Source organism: Diplotaxodon limnothrissa, linkage group LG3 (genome assembly GCF_057381915.1).
Source record: "Diplotaxodon limnothrissa isolate DT_005_m linkage group LG3, D_limnothrissa_male_GT1.1, whole genome shotgun sequence".
NCBI classification, from domain to species: Eukaryota; Metazoa; Chordata; class Actinopteri; order Cichliformes; family Cichlidae; genus Diplotaxodon; species Diplotaxodon limnothrissa.
This window is the reverse complement of record NC_140598.1, coordinates 23,010,311-23,021,706: the sequence shown is the minus strand read 5'-3', so window position 1 is coordinate 23,021,706 and position 11,396 is coordinate 23,010,311. Positions and strand designations below refer to the sequence as shown.

General features: G+C 41.9%; 1 protein-coding gene and 1 pseudogene across 1 annotated transcript; both read left to right on the top strand.

Moving 5' to 3' along the window:
• Window positions 1-2,693: 2,693 nt before the first annotated feature.
• LOC146635000 (P2Y purinoceptor 14-like) lies at window positions 2,694-3,914 on the top strand (annotated as a pseudogene).
• Window positions 3,915-9,118: 5,204 nt separating this feature from the next.
• LOC146634999 (P2Y purinoceptor 14-like) lies at window positions 9,119-10,420 on the top strand. The gene is made up of 3 exons (XM_085350007.1): window positions 9,119-9,223; window positions 9,318-9,577; window positions 9,769-10,420. The coding sequence occupies exons 1-3, from the start codon at window positions 9,119-9,121 to the stop codon at window positions 10,418-10,420; spliced, it is 1,017 nt and encodes a 338-aa protein (XP_085206133.1).
• The last annotated feature ends 976 nt before the right edge of the window (window positions 10,421-11,396 follow it).

Sequence of the window (11,396 nt, the reverse complement as noted above, 5' to 3'; positions counted from 1 at the left end):
TCCATAAAAAAGGCCAGAAAGGACTACAGGGACAAAATGGAGTCCAGCTTTGACACCAGGCGACTGTGGAATGGACTGCGCTGCATCACTGACTACAAGAAGGTCAACACAGTCAGTGTTCAGCCCACTGCATCTCTTGCAGACGAGCTTAACAACTTCTATGCTCGTTTTGATGCAGACAACAGAGAGCAGATCCTCTACCCTCAGGAGGTCAGTGAGGCTGCAACTCTAACTCTGAAAACAGAAGCTGTGAGATAGACCTTTAAAAAGGTAAATCCTCACAAAGCTCCAGGACCAGACGGCATCCCAGGCCGGCTACTCAGAGTGCGTGCAGACGAGCTGGCAGAGGTGTTCACCAACATCTTCAACCTCTCCCTGAGGCAGTCAGTGGTCCCCACGTCCCTCAAAGCATCCACCATCATTCATGTTCCCAAAAAATCAGTGGTCTCCTGTCTGAATGACTACCTTCCTGTTGCACTGACATCCGTCATCATGAAGTGCCTGGAGCGGCTGGTCAAAGGTCATATCTGCTCCTCCCTCCCTGACACACTGGACCCTCTTCAGTTTGCCTATCGGACAAACAGAGCCACAGAGGATGCCATCGCCCTGGCAACGCACACCACCCTCACTCACCTGGAGAAAGGGAATGCATATGCAAGGATGCTCTTCATCGACTACAGCTCGGCATTTAACACCATCATCCCCTCAAAACTTGCCACGAAGCTCGTCGACCTTGGGCTGGGAACACCGATCTGCAGATGGATTCTAAACTTCCTCACAAACAGGCCCCAGGTGGTGAGAGTTGGTAAGCACACCTCCTCATCACTCATCCTAAACACAGGTACGCCACAGGGTTGTGTGCTTAGCCCCCTCCTATATTCCCTGTTCACACACGACTGTGTTGCTAAACAAGAGTCCAACATCATCATCAAGTTTGCGGATAACACAACCATCATAGGCCTCACTACAGACAATGATGAGACGGCCTATAGAGAGGAGGTGATGGCGCTGTATGAGTGGCGCCTGGAAAATAACCTGACTCTCAACATCGGCAAAACTAGAGAGATGATAGTGGACTACCGGAAACGACCAGTCAGAGAACACCAGCCCATCCACATCAACGGTGTCAAGGTCGAAAGGGTCAGCAGCTTCAAATTCCTTGGAGTCAACATCACTGAGGACTTCTCCTGGACCCTTCACACAGACACTGCTATCAGGAAAGCTCGCCAGCGGCTTTACTTCCTGAGGAGGCTGAGGAAGTTTAGCATGAACGCCAATTGCACAAATTTTTACAGGTGTGCAATTGAGAGCTTGCTGACGAGCTGCATCACAGTTTGGTACGGAAGCTGCTCTGCCAGCAGCCGTAAATCACTACAGAGGGTGGTGAAGGCAGCAGAGCACATCACTGGCACGAGGCTTCCTGCCATTCAGGACATTTATCTCTAGCGATGCCTCCGTAAAGCACACAGCATCATCAAGGACCACAGCCACCCAGCACATCAGCTGTTCTCCTTGTTACCATCTGGCAGACGTTACAGGAGCCTGTCTGCTCGGACTACAAGACTCAAGAACAGTTTTTACCACCAAACCATACGACACCTCAACCACAACAGTTACACACACACAACACAGCCCTCAGAAGCTACCCTGGAGCTTCACAAGTACTCTGTTTAATCTGCACTGGTCACTCCACTTTATTGTCATTGATATTTATATTTAAAAGTGCAATACTGTAATTTTCTGCTGCTCATTCCTGTGCAATATCCCATCTGCCCTCCCGTCATATTTCTTTTAAAGATTTTCTTATTTAATCACTAGTGTACATATATTTATATTTATAGATACATATATATATATTTAGTCATCTTTTCTCTTTTACTATGTCTCTCTAATATTTTGCTCCTTACTATTTTTCTATTTTCTTTATTATTTTATTTTATTTTATTATATTTTCTCCTACTGTATCATGCTGCTGAGTGACTGCTGCTTGTCAAACACATTTCATTGCAATGTCGACCCTGTGCTAACTTGCATATGACAAATAAAACTGAAAACGAAAACGAAATGTAATAAATTTTGTCTTCATGGATGCCTGGATGTTAAACTTAATTGTTGCACCTGGTAAAGCAGCAAAGCTGATCATTTTATTAAAGATAAAAGAATTTAGACAGTTTTTAACTCTCAGTCATGCTGCAGCATTTGTTTGACTTTAAGAGCTGAAGTGAACGGAGTTTTGGATTACTCCGCGAGGCTCCTGACTACTGTAGCTGTGACAATCCATCAAGCGTTGCATCTTCGTAGTTTACCAAAGTCATACTAAAACATTTTTGACAGATTTTTGAGCGCTGTGTACCACATAAAATTGGTCCGAGGTCTGTAGGCGCAACCAGAATTCATACAAAAGGCGCACCGGATTATAAGGCACACTGTCAATCTTTGAGAAAATTAAAGGATTTTAAGTGCACCTTATAGTGTGGAAAATATGCATTATATACAGCACAGCTTTAATCTCCATGCTCTTTCGCTTTTGGATTAACTGAAAGCTTTCTGAGTGTTTAGAAAACCGTGAAAATGATGAAATATAATAACTATCCCCAAACACATGCATCAACTTCGATCAGATGAAAGATGGCAGCTCTTCTTAACGTGTGAAGTTTCTCTGTGAATTGTATTTATTTTTCAGCTACGGAAGCATGGTTGACCCAACAAATATGACTTCATCTGTTAACCAGACCTGTGATCTGGTTGTTCCATCAGTCAACCCTTTTTTTATGATGGTCTACAGTTTGGTGTTTCTGGTAAGTTTATAATTTTCCGATTGTGCCCTGTTAAAAATTGGTTTAAAGTTCTATGTGCATATATCAATGTCCTCTCTGTCTGTCTTTTTTCCCTTCAGGTGGGTTTAATCCTGAATGGCATCATCATGAGATTTTACTTTCACCAAGCTCGACAGCAGGTATCGAACAGCTTGATGGTCTAGAACCTGACAGCTGCTGACTTCCTCCTATGCCTCGCTCTGCCACTGCGAATAATCCACTATGGCTGCAGTTCTGGCATTGTTCACAGATACTACTGCAGCTTTGGAGCTTCTGCCCTGTATCTAAACATTTACGCCAGCATCATATTCATGGGGTACATCGCTGCCAACAGGTAAGGAACCTTTACTGAGGTCAGACTCAGTTTAATGGCTGAACTGCAAATTCTGTACTCCTGCCTAAAACATCAGCAACTTTTTTGATCTTAATAGTAAAAAAAAAAAATGCACCACTTTTACTAATGATTGAAAGTGTAACTGCCTCCTTTCACTTCTCTCTGCAGATATCTGAAGATTGTTCCTCCTTCAGGATCCTGCAGACAGTACAAACTGCCCACATCGTCTCCACGGTCACCTGGGTTTTTCTCCTGACTCCAACAATCACCTACAACATTATGTTTTTCATCACTCACAAACCTCTGACCTCTGACTCTGGCTACTGTGAGTCTCTCTTCAGTACATCATTCAGCGTCCTTCATAAAACATTTCATACCAGTTGCACCATCATCTTCCTTGTGGTCTTCATATCCCCGGTCTTCTTCTACTACAGCACCTCCCGCAAGGTGTTGCAGGCACAGCAGAGTCAGCTGGCCTCCTCCTGTGCTGACAAGCTTTTTGAAGTCTCGCAGGAACATATTGGTGCTGGTCAGCATCTTCTGTCTTTGTTTCGTGCCCTATCACTTGGTTTGTCTTCCCTATACACTTCTGTGGACCAGCTGCTCTGTACGTCGGGTATTGTACTACTTGAAGGAAGTGACCACCCATGATATCAGTTTCAAATGTCTGCCTGGACCCTCTTGTTTACTTTTTCATCTGTAAGACTTTTCGGGAGCAGGTGAAAAAGATGTCCAGGAGAGTCAAAAAGTCCAACATTTTATAAAATGAAGAAATTTGCATTTGTATTGTGTTGCTGTTGCTGCTTTCAGCTATTAGACATGTGGCTGATTTAGCATAGAATAAAATGACATATATTTTATAAATAAAGTTTCATTTGAGCTCAGAGATCGATGTGAGGCTACAGTCAGCACAAGTGCACTAAACATAGGCAGTAGCTTTAAAATGAATAAACAGAACCAATGTACGTTTAAATTTATACAAACAATGCAGTGTTAAATGTACAAAATCATCTCCACCACAGGCACAGCCTGAATGGACCTGAGCTCCATCGTGGGATAACAGGGCATGCCCACAGATCAGAACAGCTCGGTAAAGATGTAACTAGTTCTGGGGCAGGCTCTGCAAACAGCAGAGGTCTTCATCAGTAGAGGAGTGACATTCAGGCCATTGTCATAGCCCGGTAAACAACTGAACTCCGTATATCTTTAATCTTATGATGGCTCCTGAAGCTATGGTCCTGTCGGTTGATCAGCTGGCCTTGCTGCAAAGCTGTGTCATCAGTTGCTGATCATTACAATCCTTCCAACTCTCAGTAGCTGCAAACGAAAGCTCATGAGCACAAACAAAAACCACCTCACACCTGACTTGGTGCTCAGTGACTACGCATGCAATCGTGAACACAGCCATACGGGAAAATTGTTAAGTAATAGACCAAATTATGATAATGTGCTCCATGAGACGCATTTTGAAAAAACGATGATATAGTTGATTAAAAACAATCATGCTGTCCCTGCTGTTCTGGAGGCCAAGCAACACTCTATGGGTGGTGGCCCTGCTTTCTGCACAGAAATGTGCACACACTTAAAGCACACACAGAGAGTACTTGCTGTTTCTTCTGTCTACCTCTGTTCTGCCTTTCGTCTCTGTTTTAATGTTGTCACTTGTCTATTAACTGGAAAAACAATGAGAATTTATCGAGACTTAATAAACAGTAAGTAAGTAAATATTAGTTATTTTGGATTATTTCAGCTAATTGGAAGAAAGGTGACATGTTATATTTTTGTCTTATTGTTAATTAATTTGCAAGAATTGAAAACTAACTTTTTCACTTGGTAATATTTTCGAAGTGAAAATGAATCAATTCAGGAATGAGGCTGCAACATGACAAAACGTGGAGCAAGTGAAGCGCTGTGAACACCATCCAGATGCACTGTGAGAACTGAACCTCTCTACTGCAGGCGTGACTTCGTTTTAACCTTCTTCTTTCCACTTCAGTCTAACATGTAGCGTAAACAATCACACATTTATATTGCATTTACTTTCTTTCAGTTGTTTTTTCCAAATCCTGGAGCTGATAAATGATCACCTTGTTGTTCTTTACTGTTTGTATGAGAGTAAAATGAGCGTTGTTCTTTGTGACCTGGATTGTGTCGTTAATCTGTGTCACACAGACTGACTTTAACTCTGCAGTCATTGCGTCCTGTTTCTGATGCGACTACAGGTTCTCAAGTTTTATTGCAGGGCTGTTACCTTTAACACACACACACACACACACACACACACACACACACTAAATTCATTCAGTATTTTACCGTATTTAATAAAGGTTTATTTAAAACTCACAGCATTTAAATGTTAGATTTCACTTTTGTGAACTTTAATTTGCTTTTCTTGTCTAACGCTGAGCTGCTTCCTCCCAAAACTCAGGTGCAGCTTCTAGTTTAGTTCTCATCAGAATGTTCAGTGAGTTCATGAATTCAATCACTCTGTACTGCTTATTTGACACTTGTTTAGATTCAATTTTTTAAAATAGATTTCTGTATTTCACAGTGTATTTTAAAAACACGAACAGTTTTTATGGTTTTGTATGTTTGAGTGAAACCACAGCAGCTACTTCCTCCTCCTGTTTCCACTGAAGTGATGTCTGAATCAGTGACATTTCTCAGCACAGAGGTGATAAGAGCGTACATGATGTACCAACGGAAAGATGACACAGTGTTGCTGGAAACTGCTGACAGGTTGAAAAGAATACTTTTCATGATGCTTCATGAATAAGAACTGTCTTCTTTTAACGTACATTGTACAATAACACTACTGCTACCACCTCTTTTTTAGTGACACCCAGACATTAAACTTTAATGCAATATTTTGGAGAACATTGACACTGAGAATCTTATTGGAGCTGAAAGAATTTGGACCATTTTCACTCAGTAATGGTGGCTCCATGTCGGCTGGAAACTTAGGACTGCCTGCACTTGGGCCCTGAATGATATTCAGCACTTTATGATCGTATCCAGTGTTTTATTCATTTAGAAGAAACAAACAAACAACAACCAAACAAACTAAGCTAATCTAAAAAAAATATAATCTATAACAGCCAAGCACAGAAATGACCACCAATAACACTACATGTATTCAGTAACGAGAGCTTCTTCATCAAATCATCACGCTAAAAATAGATCTTTAAAAAAAGCGTGTCATCTTTAGTGAACTGAAACGCAATGAAGAAGAATCTGTGGATTTCTGCTGAAATTTTATGATTTATGAATTATACGTCAATGTTGCCAACACAGGAAGTGTATTGAAAGTCTGAAACCTCGGACTGTCATGAAGGAGGCCAGTCCAGAGACTTCCCGTTTTCTGCTGCCGTTTTGATTCGCTTTCGTTTAAATGAAGAACTGGGATTTTGAGAATATGTCTTTTATAGTGTTAGTTTCACCACCTGTAGGATCATAGAGCAAATCCAGGTGGAATCGCCGGTCTGACTGGACTCAATACTGTGGTGAGTAAAAGAGAAAACAAGAAGTCTGCTTGGACTTTTGTGTTGGGAAAGTTTCATCATTATTGTTTTTTTTCATAGTTTAGTCCTCAGAAGAGGAACCAATTTGTGGGAAGGAAAAAATCCACTGTGGTAGGAGGTATAGAGGAGGTGACGTTCACTGTTTAAATTGGATTAGCGGAGTTGAAAGGATATTTATTATTTTCCGGTTTTCTTGAGACCCTGTGGTTTTGGTGAAATTTGAAATATTTTTTGAATGTATGAGTTTATTTGATGCTCAGGATGTTTACAATTTCCTTTTAATTGCATTCTTCATGCAGTCTTCCATGGCAGTAGAGAGTAGGGATGGGTAACCAGATCGAAAAGCAGCGCACATTTCGGTGCTTGATTTCGGTGCTTGATTTCGGTGCTTTTTTTTTCCTGAGATGTCACACACTTTGGATTCTAGCCAATCACGTTACCTTTCCAAGGATAGTCGGCGGGCCCAGGTACGCACGTTCTTTTAGAGCAGAGCTACAGATTAAAAATGCCCAAGGCGAAGCGAAGTCTGGCTGTACTTCACAGCAAAAGATGCAAACTCAACTGCCTGCAAGAAGTGCTTTAAGGTGATACTGTGCAAAGGAGGTAACACCTCGAATCTCATGACAAACCTTGACACGTATAGTGTTTTTTTAAAAGCCGAGAAATGCACCGTTTCAAAAGTATGGGTTTGGCACTGGTATCGGATAAAACCTAAACGATACCCATCCCTAGAAGAGAGACCTGGCTAGTAGCCTAAAAAAAAGAAGAAAACGAGATTAATAAATCTCGTTAAATTCATTAAATGTCCTTTCTCTATCATTTTCACTCCTATAAACAAAACACACAGGCCATGTTTCTGGTGGAGTCCACCGGCCCAACCAAGGGAATCCAGTGGGCGGTGTCTAACTGGTATCCTTGAACAGAGGCGGTGGTTTACGACACCAACTGTCTGCCATCTATAATCCAGTTTTGAGATCCCTTCCCAGACGCCTTAACGCCCACTCACATCCTGGGCCATCTGACCTCAGGAAATCACATGATAGGGTGGGGCCAGGTTTCACAATGAGCTCACCAGAAACCCTGTCTGATTGTGACCCACACCTGTTTTCACACCTCAGCTCATGTGATTAGGTAGATGATCATCAGGGGGTCCTTTGTCCCTCTTTGGGGGGAAACTCCCACTGGGTTTAAATCTGGGACTCTCCACCATTTGACCCTTAGAACTGAAGAAGCTTCTCGGATGAGAGGTGAAACGTCTTCAAGTAACTTAAAGAAGTCCAGAGGCTTTTCTTTCCAAGCTCCTTAGACTACGATGACTTGGATGACTGAGGACCTTCACAGACATCTAACTGGTAAGATGGAGATGATGAGATAAGGGGTCCGATTTGTAGGACAGCATGCCCTGACCTCTGATGCTGAGCCAAATGCTCCATCCCTCCAGTGCAGCTGAGCCACAAAACACCACCTGCCACAGTCAGGAGCATCCAGCAGGAGAATATGGTTTTTTCTTGCTCATCTATGGCACTGATTCAACAGGCAGAAGAGGCCAAATGGCTCTGCTGTGTCAGCAGCAGCAGTCTGTATGAAGTGCTGTAGTAGAAGAACAGAAAGATGATGGTGCAGCTGGTGGGGATGGTTTTGTTGAGTTTTCTAATTTTTTTCTAAGTTTTCTAAGTTTTCTAAATTACAACTCAACAGAAAATTGTCTTTTTTCCACATGTGAAATGCGTTGCGCCAGTTTAGCAACAAAGAGAAACGGGGAATAACTCAGACTTCACGCTACAAGTGCGTGTTTCCTTATCTTCAAGAGGGCATAATGACACGAGCAGTTTTTCCTGCTCTAAGCTGAAAACTGCATAAACAGTTTTTTTTGTCCGTTATGCTGATCATGAATCAGTCCATGGTTTCTCTTTTGTTACTGATTCATGTTGCTGAGTTATTGCGCTTATTTTCCTGTCCTGTGTTTTAGACACTGAGTGGAGGGACTTTTGTGTGTAATAATGAATTAAAACAAAGCTGGTGTTTGCGTGTCAGAAGCCAATAGTACTTCACAGAGCCGTAAGTCAGTAATAAGCTTCAGGGGAGGATTATTCCCACTCCTCCTTCTCAGACTGTATTTAAAGGATAATTACACCTAATAAGACTCATGAGAGGAGATGATTGATTGATCAACTGATTGATTGAGACAGTACAGGTGCATCACAGGACAGGCAGGGCCATCTCATACAACACAACACAGCTTGAGGCGACTGTTTAAATTTGGTGCTTTATTAATTAAATTAAATTCCATCACAAAACAGCCACAGACAACAGTTGTGAAATGAATTGTATGAACATGATAAGACAGTAGAAAAGTAAAGCAATTTAAAGGGAAAAAACTTTTCTTTTAAATTTGCTCCAAAAACAAATATATCTGTGGCTGGGACTTTTTTTACAGCTCCAGAAACATGGATGACCTAAAACCTGTGACTTCATCTGTCAACCGGACGTGTGATCTGGTTGTCCCATCAGTCAACCCTTTCTTTATGCTGGCCTACAGTCTAGTGTTTCTGGTACGTTTTAAATCTTCAGATTATGGATTAAGGATTCCCCTCACCTGGTTCAGATTCCACACAAACAGGATCTCTTCTGTCTCTGTCTCATCAGGTGGGTTTACTCCTCAATGGCTTCATCATAAAGTTTTACTGTTGCCAAGCTCAGCAGCAGGCATCGAGGAGCTTGATGGTCTACCTGAAGAACCTGACAGCTGCTGACTTCCTGCTGTGCGTCTCTTTGCCAATGCGTGTCACTGATTATGCCAGCAGGTCTGTTATATTTTGGGAGCTCTACTGCAGCTTTGGAGCTACTTCCCTGTACCTCAACATGTACGCCAGCATTATATTCATGGGATACATCGCTGCCGACAGGTAAGGAACTTTTACTGATTTCAGACTTGAATTCATGACAATGTTTAAACTAGATTAGTGGCTGAACTACATATTCTGTGCTCCTGACTAAAGCACCAACAACTCCTTTCACCTCAACAGTAAAAACATATCTGCACCACTTTTACTAATGATTGAAGCTGTCTACCGCCTCCTTTCTCTTCTCTCCGCAGGTATCTGACAATCATCCATCCTTCAGGAACTCACATCCTGCAGACAGTACGAACTGCCCACATCGTCTCCACGGTCACCTGGGTTTTTCTCCTGGCTCCAACAATCACCTACAACATTATGTTTTTCATTACTCACAAACCTCTGACCTCTGACCCTGGCTACTGTGGGCCCCTGTTCAGTACGTCATTCAGCATCCTTCATAAAACATTTCAAATCAGTTGCACCATCATCTTCCTCTTAGTCTTCATATCCCTGGTCTTCTTCTACTACAGCACCTCCCGCAGGGTGTTGCAGGCACAGCAAAGCCAGCTGGCCTCCTTCAGCACTGACAAGCTGGTGAAGTCTCGCAGGAACATGTTGGTGCTGGTCAGCATCTTCTGTCTTTGTTTTGTTCCCTACCACCTGGCTCGTCTTCCCTATACCTTTTTGTGGACCAGCTGCTCTGTGGGTCAGCTATTGTACTACTTGAAGGAAGTGACCACTATCTTATCAGTTTTAAATGTTTGTCTGGACCCTCTTGTTTACTTTTTCCTCTGTAAGACGTTTCGAGCTCAGGTGAACTTTAGCATGGGGTCAAGAATGACAACACAAGCAACCCAGGAGAGTGAGAGCAGCAGGAAAGAGGTGGAAATTGTAGAGTTAAATCCATGAGTTATTATGCAAATTTCTACTTTTTTGAAATACAAAGAGTTATATTTGATTTTAGAGTCAGATTAGATCAGTGAAACCATGTCATGAGTCATGTTTTCCAAGTTCTCATGAGCCACAATAGGTTCTGCTGAGATATCTTAATGAGTCTAAACTGAGCACAAACCCACCCCCACACAGATACCACCAGTTTATGTTGCTAGCTTTCACCTATTAGCTAAGTAGCTGAATCTGAAACTCATTAATCTGAAGCTTAATCAGTCTAATGATCAAATTAATAAAAAACAAATACAAAATCTCGAGTTGTTTCTGAAAACTTGTTCTGTTTTTAAAAAAACAGCTTTAAATTTTAAAATTGCAAAATTGTCTTTGCGGCTTTTGATGATATAGAAAAAATTGCTACTTTTATTATTTCAATAATATGGTCTTTCTGAGCCTGGTTCTGCCAACGGTTACTTCCTGTTAAGTTTTTCCTTCCCACTGTCACCAAGTGGTTGCTCAATGGGAGTTGTCTGATGGTTGGCGTTTTCTCTGCATTACTGTAGGCTCTGTATCTTACAATATAAAGCACAATATGAAGCACAGGTGACTGAATGTCAAGACTGTATGTTTTTGCTTGTTTGCATGTTGCGTATGTAAAACCACAGCAACTACTTCCTTCTGCAGTTTCCACTGCACTGACGTCAGACACTTAAGTGACATTTCTCAGCACAAAGCTGATAAGAGTGTGTATTGACTGTGATAATGTATAAGTGTCTTTATGCCTCTTTGCGGTAAATTGTGTTGTTCTGCTGTTAATGGTGGGTGTTTTTCCAAAACAGGAAAGATGACCATAGAGCTGCTGGAAATTGCTAAAGCAATGTACAGTAACGGTAATGCTATAACCTGCAGTGACATGCTGAAAATCCTCTTTTTCACTGACACCTGGGCATCATACTTTATTCCATCACCGGGGAGAACATTGTCTGCTGGGACCTTA

What these genes read in the sequence shown, in the direction of transcription:
- LOC146634999 (XM_085350007.1), top strand. Translation starts at nt 9,119, where the DNA reads ATGGATGACCTAAAACCTGTGACTTCATCTGTCAACCGGACGTGTGAT. An exon ending in CCTACAGTCTAGTGTTTCTG is followed by an intron (nt 9,224 to 9,317) that starts GTACGTTTTAAA and finishes CTGTCTCATCAG; the next exon opens with GTGGGTTTACTCCTCAATGG. An exon ending in GGATACATCGCTGCCGACAG is followed by an intron (nt 9,578 to 9,768) that starts GTAAGGAACTTT and finishes TTCTCTCCGCAG; the next exon opens with GTATCTGACAATCATCCATC.